The sequence below is a fragment of the Alosa alosa genome, chromosome 7 (genome assembly GCF_017589495.1).
Source record: "Alosa alosa isolate M-15738 ecotype Scorff River chromosome 7, AALO_Geno_1.1, whole genome shotgun sequence".
NCBI classification, from domain to species: Eukaryota; Metazoa; Chordata; class Actinopteri; order Clupeiformes; family Clupeidae; genus Alosa; species Alosa alosa.
The window spans coordinates 17,219,601-17,234,600 of record NC_063195.1 but is presented as its reverse complement, the minus strand read 5'-3'; the positions used below and the strand labels follow the sequence as shown (position 1 = coordinate 17,234,600).

At 43.6% G+C, this 15,000-nt stretch overlaps 1 protein-coding gene and 1 pseudogene across 1 annotated transcript in view; both read left to right on the top strand.

The window, feature by feature from the left end:
- Nucleotides 1-2,939, top strand: part of LOC125298279 — a 27,890-nt pseudogene extending 24,951 nt beyond the window's left edge.
- A 3,914-nt stretch (nt 2,940-6,853) lies between these two features.
- Nucleotides 6,854-15,000, top strand: part of LOC125298278 (general transcription factor 3C polypeptide 1) — a 25,243-nt gene continuing 17,096 nt past the window's right edge. Inside the window, exons 1-12 of the mRNA XM_048248982.1 lie at nt 6,854-7,225; nt 7,387-7,599; nt 8,259-8,435; nt 8,864-9,007; nt 9,477-9,573; nt 10,098-10,221; nt 11,155-11,319; nt 11,812-11,927; nt 12,851-12,932; nt 13,043-13,155; nt 13,247-13,589; nt 14,907-15,000. The exon at nt 14,907-15,000 is cut by the window's right edge and continues 115 nt beyond it. Coding sequence (XP_048104939.1) covers nt 7,005-7,225; nt 7,387-7,599; nt 8,259-8,435; nt 8,864-9,007; nt 9,477-9,573; nt 10,098-10,221; nt 11,155-11,319; nt 11,812-11,927; nt 12,851-12,932; nt 13,043-13,155; nt 13,247-13,589; nt 14,907-15,000 — 1,889 coding nt within the window. The 5' untranslated portion in view covers nt 6,854-7,004. The remainder of the gene's footprint in view (nt 7,226-7,386; nt 7,600-8,258; nt 8,436-8,863; nt 9,008-9,476; nt 9,574-10,097; nt 10,222-11,154; nt 11,320-11,811; nt 11,928-12,850; nt 12,933-13,042; nt 13,156-13,246; nt 13,590-14,906) is intronic.

Here is a 15,000-nt window from a genome sequence, read left to right as displayed (position 1 = left end):
CGAGAGAAGGAGCTGATGAAGCTTGAAATCTCCTGCTAATATTTAGTGTCCCACTCCGCCCCTGGTATGTGTTACAGCAGTGTGTGTGTGTGTCTTAGTATTGAATAGAAACCGTATGTGAAAAGCTCCATATGTCAATGATTGTAAAGTGTGTTTTGTCTAAGCAAGGTGTGTGCCTGTGTATGTCTTGCAAGCAAGGCCAGTGTGATTTTTGTCTGGCTGCTAAGGCTGGCTACATGTCTTGTGGGTGTATGGTATGGATATGAGCTGCTGTGATTGAGGACACACCCACTCTATCGCGTGCCTGTCTCTGTCCGTCTGTCTGATTCTGCCTCTGTCTTTGCTTTGAACCGTCTGTGTGGGTGAGCATGTGAAGTGTTAAGAGTTCCTGTGGTTTCGAGGGCTTTTTCCAAATGAGTGTGCAGGGCAGTGCTTTAAGCTCTCAGTCCTACGCCTTTCTCAAGGGCTCTCACCCACCGAGGCCTGTATTTTCTTTTTAGAAAACGGTTTTCAAAACTTCACTTTCAATAGAAGGAAAAAACATGTCTGTAATGATCTGTTGATCAGGATGTTCATTTAGATGGACTGAAAACCACTTTTTTTTTTCATAGCCTCAAGGTGGATTGCAGTCAGCAACCAAATTTTCAAACATTGCATCACATTATAGGAATAATATGATTTATTCACCCTGAAGGCAGTATAAGGACACTTGCCTTGAGAAACTTTTTATTAAATCCCGTTTTATACAGTTTGATGACCTTGAATAGTTTGACTTTGACAGGGAGGCTACACGGGGCATGTAACTGAAGTGTTCGTTCGCGAAGCCTGCGGCAACAATCTGCTTCCACCATAATCAATGGAACTGGCTGCACTACCCGTGATGGAGCGTGCGTTAAATAAATAAATAAAATTGACCTGACTTCCAAAGCTATTTTTACATTCCACGATCAGAGTGCAGACCCGGTGTAACAGAGTTTCATTCAATTAGAAACACAGAATTTTAGAATTAGAATTTTGTTCTTGTACATGTGTGTTTTTTTTTTTTTTTTTTTTTTTTATTGTTTTATTGTTTCTGTTCACAGATCACATAAAACTTCATGACCGTAACTAATGAACTTGTGATTGTGTGTGTGTGTCTGTCTGTTTGTGGCTGTTCCCCCAGACACAAATCTGCCAAGAGGCCCCTGTGTGAGAATGTGACGGTGGCATACTACTTCTGTGGCGAGCCCATCCCGTACCGGACATCCGTTAAGGGCAGAGTGGTCACGCTGGGGCAGTTTAAGGAGCTGCTGACCAAGAAGGGGGCCTACAGGTGAGATCTATATAGAATTTAATTTCTTATGTGGGCTCTGTAGATATAGAATTTAATATCTTACTGAGATTCTGTAGATATAGAATTTAATTTCTTACATGAGATTCTATAGATATAGAATTTAATTTCTTACGTGAGATCTATAGATATAGAATTTAATTTCTTACGTGAGATCTATAGATAAATAATTTAACTTCTTACCTGAGATTCTATAGGTATAGAATTCAATTTTTTACGCCTGGTCTGATATCAGGTCTTTGTCGGGTCAAAGCTGATCGTTTCTTTCACCTGTTTCTGACACAGCTATTTATTTATTTATTTTATTTATATATATTTACTATATGTGTTTATTTAAATGTTTCCCAGTAGAGCCACGATGAAAATGTGGATTTAATGGTAGAATCAGTAGAGATAAAATGTATGTAGACTTAAATATAAACTGTATCTTCTTTTGCCTGGTCTGGACGCCAGGTGGTGAGATCTAATGGTTTCTTTCGGTTGTCTCTGATTTGTTTATTTTTATGTTTTTATTTAACGCTCCAGTGGAACCATGATTGAATGTGGATTGAATGGTGGGATCTATAGATCTATATAATTTAACTTCATATGGGTTGGGCTGATATCAGGTCTTTCTGTTTTAGCCAGACATATACCTTTAATACATATAACACATGTTTCCAGTGTAGTCACGGTGAAATGTGGATTGAATGGTTGGATCTATAGTTGTAAAATTGAATTTCATGGTCTTTCGCTTGGTGTGATGCAAGGTTGTGTCTTTGAGCCAGATGAATAGCCAATGTATTTTTTTTATATAAATTTAATGGTGGGAATGATTAGTGTTAATAGATCTCACATTTAACTAAAGTGAAGCTGCATGAAAATCGAATGGACTTGAGTGAACATTCAGTCGTTTGTTCGTTCTTTTCACGTTGAAAATCAACTAAATCTGTCATTTCCGCTGCAGGTCTATACTCGTTGCATATCTCTTAGCCCATCTGAAGAAGTGTTTGTTATTTTTATTTTTCAAGTTTTTACAATCAAACTGAATTGTCTAAATGGATCTTGGGATGTGTGTGTATAAAGAGAGTAACCTCATTGACACCCTTTCTGAACATACCACTAATCTACAGCTTCAACAGATTGTCTCCAGAACTCGATGGTGTTTTATGCCCCCAACGTCGTCTTCCAGGCAGCGACGTAAAGGCACCTTATCCTAAACCTAACCCTAACCCTTAACCCATGCCTAACCATAGCGCCTTCCAGGCAGCGCTGCCTTGAAGACAACGTTGGGGGCATAAAATATCAAGAAACGTCTCCAGACTAACGTGTTAGTAAATAAATAATAAATCTGTCACATTAGCTTGACCCTTTGCCTGTGTGTGTGTGCGCGGCAGGTTCTACTTCAAGAAGGTGAGCGATGAGTTTGACTGCGGGGTGGTGTTCGAGGAGGTGCGCGAGGACGACGCCATCCTGCCCATCTTTGAAGAGCGCATCATCGGCAAGGTGGAGAAGATCGACTGAGAGGAGGAAGAGAAGGGAAGACGGACAGACACGGAGAAAGGAGAGAAGGAGAAGGGAGAGAATCTGAACTGCCCAGTGGGAGGAAAGGTGTGTGTGTGTGTGAGAGAGTGTGCGTGCGTGCGTGCGTGAGTGTGTGTGCGTGCGTGAGTGTGTGTGTGAGCGTGTGTGTGTGAGCGTGTGTGTAAGTGTGTATCTGTCACAAGCCTTACCTGGAGAGACATGACGCATAATTCATTTGAATGTTGAGGGGGGTGAACACAACACAATTACCCGTTTCTACACACGACTGCGGAGCCACTCTGTGGCCAAACCCAGAGACTTCAATCACTTCATCCAGCTGTCTTCCACTGCGTGCCCCAACAACACGCCCACCCTTCCTTTCTGCAGTGTCTCTCATTCAGTGGTGTGTGTGTGGCTGGTACACCTCACTGTATCCAGTGGTGCTCCTTCTCTCGAGTTCCCCCTGGAAACAATGAAAATGGTGGAAAGAGAGAAGTTCCGCTTCTCTGAACTCCTTTTTTTTTTTTTTTTTACTGTAACCTCAGTTGAAAAAAAAAAGTGCTTTTTTCATAGTGAATTAAAACACACACACACACACACACACTCAAAAACAAAGGACTGCTCTTAATCCCATGTTTACCTAAGCTGGTATTTTTGATACAGTTCCATAAAGACAGACAGAATCCCCATGATGGGTAATATTTGAAACTTTTATTTTCCCTTTTCTTGTTGAAAGGGGCGAGGATGCCTTGTACAGGTACCAGTGAATAGGCTCTGTTTTTACATTAAGTGCATCAAGGCTGAAAGTACTTGGCCAGAACAGTGTACCAATAGCTGTGTGTGTGTGTGTGTGTGTGTGTGTGTGTGTACGAGAGCGTGATTGATACTGTGAGTGTGTGTGATATTGTTCTTCTTTTTGTCAGAGTGTGGTCATCTTCGGCTTCCTGTTTTGGCCAAATTGTCCAACTAAATTAAATTCAACATGATAAGAACAGTGTCATTGACAACAGATAACCATACTTTCTGGACATTTTTTTCCCTGAGGTTTTAAGGGGTGGGGGACGTCTTCCATTTCCCAGAAGACGTCAGCCTCATTGACTGAATCAATTGGTTCTTAGTCAGGTTTTGTTCCCACTCTTTGTTGCGAGTCACCTTCAGGAGTTATTGATATGAGGACCTTTTTTTTTTTTTATTAAAGTGTATTTGGCAAAAAGGGAAATGATGTAACAACTCTGGGTCCTTAAGGACTAAATATGAATAAGGATTGTGTTTGCTGCAGGGGTTTAATATGCCTGTCCAGTGCACCATGATCAATGCAAGTCTGGTTAATATAGTTTGCATTTGGCTTAACCACCATTTTTTTTTTTTCTTTCTCATAACCAAAGATCACCAGATGTTACAGAATGTACCTGTTGTCATTGCTGTTTTGTTTTTGTTTATCACGGTCTTGTTTTTTGTTCAGCGCATTACTGCACGGACATCTGAATGAGCGATTTTATTTTGTGTGAAGGTGAGCCCAGAAAAGGGCTTCTTGACAAGTTGACAACGAAGGCCGACACACTGTGGATTGTATGTGAGCGGAGTTTCAATTTGTCACTCGGGTCGTGGTGGTGCGAATAATTTATTTTACAACATGCCCAAGACCTATTTCATAGCCCTACTATAAAACCACTCGGCCAGTGCTAGGATGATGGCCGCGATTGCATTATGACATAGTTATCATTATGAACATTATGACCTAATTATCATTATAATTATCATTGTGACCGCGATTGAATTATGATTGTAATTATCATTATGACCGCGATTGCATTTCTGGAATAAACTTCAGAAGTACCATCCCTATCTAATCAATTTGATGTTGTGTATAGGCCTACAAGTGTGGAACCGCACAGCAGTGTTTTTTTTTTTTTTATATATAAGTTCTTATAAGTTTATTTTAACATTGCTTTTTAAAAGAGATCTTATCAGATAGCTGGGTAAAGAGTGCCTTGACATAAATAAAGAGAAACGTGTCAAACATCAACTGGTAGACTAGGCTACATTTGTCAAATGCAGCAGTCCTGCATCCTACTGAGGTTGTTTTATGTAATTCAGTGTATCCATTTTTTTTTCTCGACAATGTTGTGTGTAATCTTAAATGTATATGCATCAGACTGTAAATATGTACAAACTTATTCTTACACCTGTATTCCTGTGTCCTGTGTATTATTTTTTTTTTTTTTTCTTCATACATTTCAGTCAGAATCTCCCCCTGGGGTGCTGTCTGTTGTACAGGGCTTTTTTTTTGTTTTGTTTTTTTTGTTTTTTAATAAAAAGGTACTTTGGTCAATAAAGAAATAAAACTAAATCATGTTGTCTGTGGTTATTGAGGTGTGTGTCCTAGTTATTGTAGTGATTGTGTTTTACAGGGTAAGGTATTGCAGCCTAGCCTTATGAATGTCCTAGTTATTGTAGTGATTGTGTTTTTGCAGCCTAGCCTTATGAATGTTGCTCTTAGGCAGGGATTCGCCTACACAGTGTTCCCCAGAACCCTTATAGGATGAATTTAGTCAAATTTTATGATTCAGTGTCTTCCCTGTATAATAAGCTAAACCTACTAGTCTATAAAAAGGATTTTCATATTCAACACTATCTAACTGCCTTTTCCATGTATGTAGCCTAAATTACATAGGCTACCAGAGATACTAGGAAGATATCTATTGGCCTGTCATGCAGTTGGCAGCACCACATATAGGCTAGTAGAGGGCTTAAAGCAAGGACATTTTCTGTGCCTGAAATTAGGCTATCAGACATTTTTGAAGATCTAATATTATACAGGCTAGGCAAATCGCCTATTTTCAAATCTTGCCCCACCCCTGAATTCAGCCACAGAGCTTTTAACAATTAGCCTGGTTATCTAATATGCTCTGATTTAAGCTTTAAGGCTGTTGGGCAAAAACGAGACTATAGTCTTGTGCCACCGGCCATAAATCATTTTGTAAAGGCAATGTAATTTTTAAAGGAACGTTATTAACTGTTCTTCTGTAACATTCTAACCGGTTACCATTTAGAGGAAAGGCCTTGGAACACTGGAGCAGGAACTGGAAAAGTAAGGATTTTCCTCAGAACGAACTGAAATGAAAATCATTCTGTCTTCAGTCCTTGTTAGTAGACTACTGCCAGTACTGGTAGATTTTTGGTAATAATGCAGTTATTTTGTAATATGATGTCATATTTTTCATCTTGTTACCCCCCCCTCCCCCTTAAAGTTTTCTATATGGGAAAATGGCCTATAATAGAAAAAAATCTAATAATAAAAAAATGTAAAAAACCCTCTGACATTACTTTGTTTTAACTAGAAACCCTATACTACTAATCTGTTCGCAATCCGGGTTCTGGATTTCTGCAGTCCTATGTGAGACGTCTGCCCCCTACTGGTAAAGCAAATGCAAAACAGGACCATCACGGTTTGGATGTTTTAGCATATACTTTACTTGTAAGGCTATTATATTTTTACAAGTGTAGTGGTAGTAGCGATTTTATACATTGACCTGCAAATACAATATGTACCACTGTAGATGAAGGGAGTGCTAGTGACAGAGGACATGATCGGTTGATTGTGCAATGTGATATCCCTTGCACGCAAAAATAATATGCTATTGCATAGGTGATTTGTAAATATCTTAATCTTGACATAATTAAATCGTGAATGAAAATGTGTAGAATATTTTTGGAATTAGAGGGTAGAGTTTGATAAAGCAGAGTTAAGTAAAAAATCTGACTGATTTCAGTACTGATGGCATAGTGGGAGTATGCCTTAAGACTGGGAGGTAGAGAGTAGAGTCCTTTCTACCTGCAGTTGTCAATAGTGTGTGGGAGTAAATCCCAGGAAACTTTGGGGCCCGTGCGGGGCCAGTGTGGACAGGAATTCGGGTTGATCAACAGTAGTACCATTCCTAAAGGGTAGGTGGCAGTGTCGCGTTTTAATTGGTGAAATCTCGGTGGTTTTTGAGCGTCAAGGCAGTCGTCAAGGGTCAAAGTTGAAGCTGCATGCCTAGATTAGTTAGCCAGCTGTAAGTGTCTGTAAAGTAATTTAATCGTAAATGGTTAAACGGTATCTCTTAAATCATAGCCACTATGAAAGTAGTCTAATTTCTGTGCCCGCGGATGCTACGATAACCTAGAAAAAATGGACGCCTTGGAGTGTGTTGTTGATGAAGTTGCACTTGAGGGTTTGGATGGGATAAGTGTAAACGCACTATGGACGAGGCTGGAGAACAGAATCCCCCAGTTTAGCCTCACCTTAGATCCACCCACCAAGGAATACCTGTGGAGGTGCCTGGTCTGCAACCCAGAGATCAGTTTCTATGAACTTCCTCAAGCCAGGAAACCGATCGTGTTGACGGACCGGTAAGGTTTCACTGACAGCTGGGTAGCTAACAAGAGAGAACGACTTGGTGGCTCTTATTCTGTAATGTTAAATTAAATGTAACAGCTTAATAGCAAAACTCATTTTGCTATGTCGTAGTTAAACCATATTGAACATTTAATATATCAGTCTTTCTTTGTAGGTTCGCAGAGATTGATCCGGAGACTGGCATTCAAGAAATTCGGCGGCTTACTCTTGACGCAGATGACGCAGTCTATCCTGTTCATGTTATCCAAGACAACAAAGATGGAATTCAGGGCTCTTGCCAGTATTTCAAGGAGCGGAAAGACATCACAAGTAAAATACGGCAGGATAACTTCACCCCCATCCTCACGCTGGAGCAAATGGTTTCGAAGTAAGAGGCAGTGTCCTATTTAGCAGTTACTTTGTTCAGCATGAACTAAACAGTTGGACTAGAGCTCACTATAGCCGGACAGGGACACAGATTTTAGGATTAGGGTTCGACAGTGAAATACAGTTTATTTGAAATATATTTTTCATTTCTGTATGCACTCCGAAGGTTAACCTTATAAGTTAAGGTGATTGTTCCTTAGACAGACGACATTAATAACTCATACATGATTTCTTCAACATATTGTAACGATTTGATAGCGACACACACAGTTGTCCAATCAAAAGGTTTATTAACTGAGAACGAGAGCAGGTGCACAGACACAGAACTTAATACACACGGGGCATGTCAAGTACACACACACGCTACACATACAGGGGGGGCCCCCCCCACAAAAACGATCACACACGAGGGAGAACTAAAAGGGAAACATGTTACAATAAAGACGCTAACATTACACTCAAAACTAAGGAGAAACACAGACATAAACCCCAAATGTTCACCCCCGTATCCCAGCATGCCCTGCGTGGGAGAACGCTATGCAATGTCTTGTGCGCCAACGTTATCACCAGTATATCACCAGTAAACATCTCTATAACCTCTTGCGTTCTCTCTTCTCTAGTTGGTTCTCCAGCAAACCTCTGTTACTGCCATGTTTTCAGGTGGGGCGAGAAGCTGGTTGCCGTGGCGTCACAGGCGGTCCGGTACCGTACTCTGATTGGTCCTGAGGGGGACCCCGAGCTGAAGCTCACGGACACGTCCTACTGCATCCTGGAGCGGCTTGGCAGAGCACGGTGGCAGGGGGAGCTGCAGAGAGACCTGCACTCCAACACATTCAAGTGAGCCGCTTCTTCTTCCTCATCATCATCTTCTTCTTCTTCTTCCTCATCTTCTTCTTCTTCTTCTTCCTCATCATCTACTTCTTCTTTGTCATTTTCTTCCTCATCATCATCTTCCTCTATGTCTTCTCCATCTTCCTTATCTTCTTCTTCTTCTTCTTCTTCGTCTTCTTCTTCATCTTCCTCCTCATCTACTTCTGCTTATTCTCCCCCCTTCTTCAGTGTAAGGGAGCTGTTTGGATTTGTTGTCCTATTCCCACATTACTGTTGAATATATGAGATGTATCTTTTGATGTGGAATATCCATGTAATGTTGTGTATGATGATGAGCTCAGTCATACTTACACTACAGTGTGTCACTCTGGCTGTTTTGCATTCTTTCTCTCTCTCTCTCTCTCTCTCTCATTCTCTGTCTCTCTGTCTCTCAGGGTGGACGCGAGGAAGATGCACTACCTGCGTCGGTCACTGGACAGAAACAAGATGATCACCATGCAGACGCACGTCATCCGTATGGCCAACGGGGGGCAGCAGTGCTCCATCCTGCTGCTGCTCAACCGCTTCCATGTGGACAGGTGAGCCAGGAGAGGGTTGGGGGGGGGGGGTCCGCTTAGTGTGGTAAGGGGGTTGGGTTGGGAGGTTAACCAACCACTTCCTTGTGAGTCGGGAAGGAGTTAGAAAAGAAGCAGGGGTGAGGAAGGAAATACTTTTTTCCTATTTTGGGTTGTCTATATATGAATGCTTTGATAGAGAGAGAGAGACAGAGAGAGAGAGAGTGTGTGTGAGTGAGTGAGTGGACAATTTTTTGTTCTACAGCAACTTCAGGGTTTAGGAGAATACTGCGTGTGTAAAGTGGCTCATGCCTCAACCATAACCAGAGATGGTGCACGCAATGACCAGTACTGTGTGTCAGATACAACAGCCACCACAATGACCAGTACTGTGTGTCAGATACAACAGCCACCACAATGACCAGCACTGTGTGTCAGATACAACAGCCACCACAAGTCAGTGGTATGTGATCTTGTTGTTCGTTCGTCGTAGGAGGGGCAAGTATGACATCCTCATGGAGTGCACATCTAACATCCTCTCCTCCTCGCCCAACAATATTGGCATCATGCTCAAACTCCGACATCAACTGGTAAGAGTCCAGATGTTTTTTTACCGGCGTTTTCTTTCTGGGACTGAGCTGGGTGCGTGTTCTCTCAAGGGTGTGTGTGTGGGTGTGTGTGTTATATTCCTACTGGTGTGTTTTTTTTACTATCTGACATAATTTATGTCTCTCTTGGTGAAACATATTAAACATATTAAAAAGGATATGGAAATATTTTGACCCCAAACCCCTGCTTCTATATTCTCTGACCTTTATTCTGTCTCTTTCTCATGAACTTTCTCTTTCTTTATCTTCATCCATCCATCCACCCATCCATCCACCTATTCATCCACCCATCCATCCACCTATTCATCCACCCATCCATCCACCTATCCATTCATCCATCCACCTATTCATCCACCCATCCATCCACCTATCCATTCATCCATCCATCCATCCACCTATCCATTCATCCATCCATTCATTCATCCATCCACCCATCCACCCATCCATCCATCCATCCATCCATCCACCTCCCGATTCCCACCCTCCCCCACCCATCCCATGGGCAGCATGTGTCTGAGCGCACCTTCAAGCGTGTCTACCACTACATGGCGGCGGCCAAACTGGTGGAAGTCATCAATCTGCCTCTGCACCAGATCACCCCCGGCGCCGGGGCCATCAAGTCTAAGAAGGGTACGTGGAACTGACCGCTGACCTATCACAACATGTTTACACTGCAGACAACGTTCATCAAGCTCCCTCTGCTGCTTATCCGATTTCGATCCGATCCGATCCGAGGAAAGCTCTATGTAACAACAAACAGACAAAAGGCTTTACAGAGGCAGCTGTGGCCTACTGGTTAGGGCTTCGGGCTTGAAACCGAAGGGTTGCCGGTTCAATCCCCAACCAGTAGGAAAAATGTGGGCGGTGGAAGTGGTTGAGCACTGCTCTCCCTTGCCCACATCCACAGCTGAAGAGCCCTTGAGCAAGGCACCTAACCCCTCATTGCTTTCCGAGCGCCGCTGTAGCAGGGAGCTCACTGCTTCGGGTTAGTGTGTGCTTCACCTCACTATGTTTTCACTGTGTGCTGTGTGTGTTTCACTAATTCACGGATTGGGATAAATGCAGAGACCAAATTTCCCTCACGGGATCAAAATAACTATCTATACTTATACTATATCAGTCGGCAAGTTAGCTCAGTCTCACAGGTCTAATGTATTGTCCACTGGTCGTTATTGGGAAATAGGTCCCAGCAGGGCAAATACACACACACACACACACACACACAGGAATCGGACATATCGGACCTCCGAACGCTGGAAAGGTCCATTTATGTCAATGGAACTCTGCAGCATTTTATTTTATTGTGTTTGTGGTAGACAATAGTGATTATATTTGTGAGAAATTATTACCGTATGTTTGTACAATTACTAGGTTTAAAAGTGTATGATGTTGTATTATGTTTGTGGTTTATCACAAATGTGGGAGGAACATTTGCATTTCTGTGCTTGCCAGTGGTATTGACATTCCTTCTTGTGGGTCATTCTTCAGTTGACTACTTTCATTAGGTATTTTTTTTTCTCCATTCCTGCTGAACGTATGACATCTGATTGGTGGTTTTGACAGGAACTGACATAATGGTGCGTTGCCTCAAGCTCCTCAAGCCTTATGGCAAGAAGAAAGAGGATGACGATGATGAAGACAACGACGATGACGATAATGACGGACGGAATGTGATCGCTGAGGGGCGGGATGTGGAGAAGGATGTGGCCTCTTATGCTTACGAGATTGGTCTGTTTGCACACGTTGTCTTTTTTTTTTTTAGCCATGTCTACATGTCAGCAGTATCAAATCTTGTACATTATATTGTTTATATCTGCTCACATCTGGTTACATGTTTGCTCATGTAGACTCAAGGCCAACAAACAAAGAGACACATTAATGGTGAACAGGGTTTTGAAATTTTCAAAAGGTGCCACAGATAGAAAGAAGTTTATGTTTGAGATCATGTATAGGTTATAGACCTTTAGAAGTGGCATGGCCTCAAAAGTTTTCAGAGCAGAATTCTGGTAACTTTGATTTATTTAAGGCCACACTCTTTGTTTTAATTAGTTAAAATTATACTAGTTATAATTTGTTTGGTTTGATCAATTATTAGCTATGGTTCCCAGCTGTTAGCTATCAAGTGCTAGAGGCCACTGCAACTGACAAGTTCTTGACCAATCATGTTCTGTGGATGTTTTCTGACGTTGCTGTCCCCTGTGCTGTGATTGGCTGATACAGTGGTAAATGCCGGGACCAAAGGCATCTCTCAGAGTGAGCTCAGGAAGCGTCTGAACATCGGCAAGCTGGAGGGTCGCATGATCTGCAGACTGCTGGACAGGAACGACATGATCAAAGTAGGGGCCAGAGTCCAGAGGGTCCGTTGGGACTCAGGGTCTGGGAATGAGGGGACTAAGAGAACACATACAGACATGAAAATAATATGAAGGAAATGTATTTCAGCTAACTTTTACACCCACACCCACACACGTTTAGACACACTCATACACACTCTGTCCCTACACACCTGAAGAGAGACACACACACACACACACGCGTTTAGACACACTCATACACACTCTGTCCCTACACACCTGAAGAGACACACACACCCACACACACCCACACACGTTTAGACACACTCATACACACTCTGTCCCTACACACCTGAAGAGACACACACACACATTTAGACATACCCATACACAGTCTGTTTCTACAGACCTGCAGACAAATGCACACACACACACACACACACACACACACACACACACACACACACACACACACACACACACGGTCAGGTACTCTAAACCTCTCTCACTGTCATGCACGCACGTGCACACACACACACACCCACACACGTTTAGACACACTCATACACACTCTGTCCCTACACACCTGAAGAGACACACACACACATTTAGACATACCCATACACAGTCTGTTTCTACAGACCTGCAGACAAATGCACACAACACACACACACACACACACACACACACACACACACACGGTCAGGTACTCTAAACCTCTCTCACTGTCATGCACGCACGTGCACACACACACACACACACACACACACGGTCAGGTACTCTAAACCTCTCTCACTGTCATGCACGCACGCACACACACACACACACACACACACACACACAAAAAAAAAATATGCACGCACAAACACGCACACACCTAGGCACAAAAAGGCATTTTCAAAATGATTGAATATTTTTCAAAATGAATCTCCTCCTCCTCCTCCTCCTCCTCCTCCTCCACGCAGGGTTTCATGGAGGACGAGGGCCGCCAGCGCACCACCAAGTACATCAGCAAGCAGTTTGTGGAGCAGAGCGAGGCTCAAAGCGGTACACTGGGGAGAAGGGCGGCCTGCAGCTCTACCACACCGCCCGGCCACCGCCGAAGCGCAGCCTGCAGCCCTACACCGCACCCCACACCCATGCGCCCAAACCCCCAGCCGCCGCCACCGGGGGAACACGTCCGTGTGACCCGACAGGGTGCACCCGCCACACGCCCACCGCCACGCCCACACCCGCCACGCCCAAACCCCCCGCGGCCAAGCGCAAGAAGGTGTCACCGGCGGCAGCGTCGGCAATCCTTGAGGAGAATGAGGGGCTGAGGCGGCCCCTTGGGAGGAGGAGGAGGAATGGGAGGCGGGCAGGAGGAGGAGGAGGATGTGGGCTCGGGGCAAAGGGGAAAGGAGCTTGCACCAGATGCAGAGCGGGAAGGAGAACCGCACAGGGTTCCAGAACTAGAACCGCAGCCTCAGGAGGAGGAGGAAGAGGAGGAGGAGGAGGAGGAGATGGGGGCGGTGAAGGATGTGGAGCCGGCAGGCGGGAAGAAGGGGCAAAAGACAGCGAAGGGGTCAGTGAAGGGCAAGGGCAAGGGCAAGAAGGCGGCACTGGACCAGACTGTGGACACAGAGGGTGCCGAGGGGACTCCAGGCCGCCTGAGACAGACCAAACTAAGCTTCGCTCATGCCAGGCCCTCTACCCCACAGAGGGGTGAGTAGATTACATTGCTTGCTTTCTTTCTCTCTCTCCCTCTCCCTCTCTCTTTCTTTCTCTCTTACTCCCTCTCTTTCTCTCTCTCTCTCCCCCTCTGTCTTTCTCTTTCTCTCTCCCTCTTTCTCTCTCTCTCTGTCTCACTTTTATTCCCTCTCTCTCTGTCCCTCTCTCTCCATCTCTCTTTCTCTCTCTCCCTCTTTCTCTGTCTCACTCTCACTCCAACTCCAGTGTTTTCCCTACATTCAGGACCGCTGCTAGAATTTGAGCGCCGCCGCAAAAATTCATGTGATCCGTAGCCTAATAATAACAATACAAAAAAAAAAACACAAGTGAACTACGGGAACAGCCGTCGTTCGTTCCTCTCCAGGTTTGATGTCAAGAAATAATACCGAGAAAATAATAATGTGAAAGACGCAGTCAGGGATTTCACAGGAAATCACATTTGTTTATGTTTAAATGTATTAGCAGACGCAATTTTGTGCAAAAAGTGTAACCAACCTAGCTTACAGTATATATTAACCAGTGTTTCCCCTACAATGTATTCATCAGCGGCGCAGCGCCGCACCTGGAATTCAAGCACCACTGCAAAAAAAGTTGCCTAATTAAAAAAAAAATAAGCGCCAGTGAACTTCAGGAACAGCTGCCGTTCGTTCAGGTTTCATATCAACAAATAATAGTAGGCTAACGTTGAAGGCGCAGTCAGGGATTCCACAGGAGATCACGCTTGTTTGTGTTTATGTTTAAGTTTATTAGCAGACGCAATTTTGTGCAAAAACAACGTAGGCAACAGTATGTTAACCAGGGAACCAAATTAAACACGCCAGTGAGATAGCTCGCCCCTACCTTCAGTAGCCTATTCCCAGATAAATTCCACACATTGTTTCGTTTTTGTTTGTTATACAGGCAATGCTTTCAAGCCCTGTGTTGCTAACATACCTAGGCTTTCTTACGATCAACAGCACTGCTGCTGGAAACATTTCTAGGGGAAACAATGCACTCTCTCTCTTTCACTCTTTCTCTCTCTCTCTCTCTCTCGTTCTCTTTCTCATGTTGTTACTCTCTTTCTCTCTGTCTCTCTGTTTCTCTCGGTCTCTCTGTCACACGCACAGACACAAGCTTGCACATACTATCTCTTTCCCTGTCACGTGCACACTCATTTTCACTCTCTCATACACACAAATACACACTCAGACAATCTATCAAACTTTTACTCGCTCTCTCTCTCTCACACACACACACACACACACACACACACACACACAGACATAAACGCAAATATTATATAATCCAGTTTGGACTTCTTGTTTCCTCCAGATAAGACTCCGCCCCCCTCTATCAATCTGGTTGGTGACGAAACCCTGGCGTATTTGGAGCAAGAGATAGCGGCTGAGGAGTTTGACCAATCAGA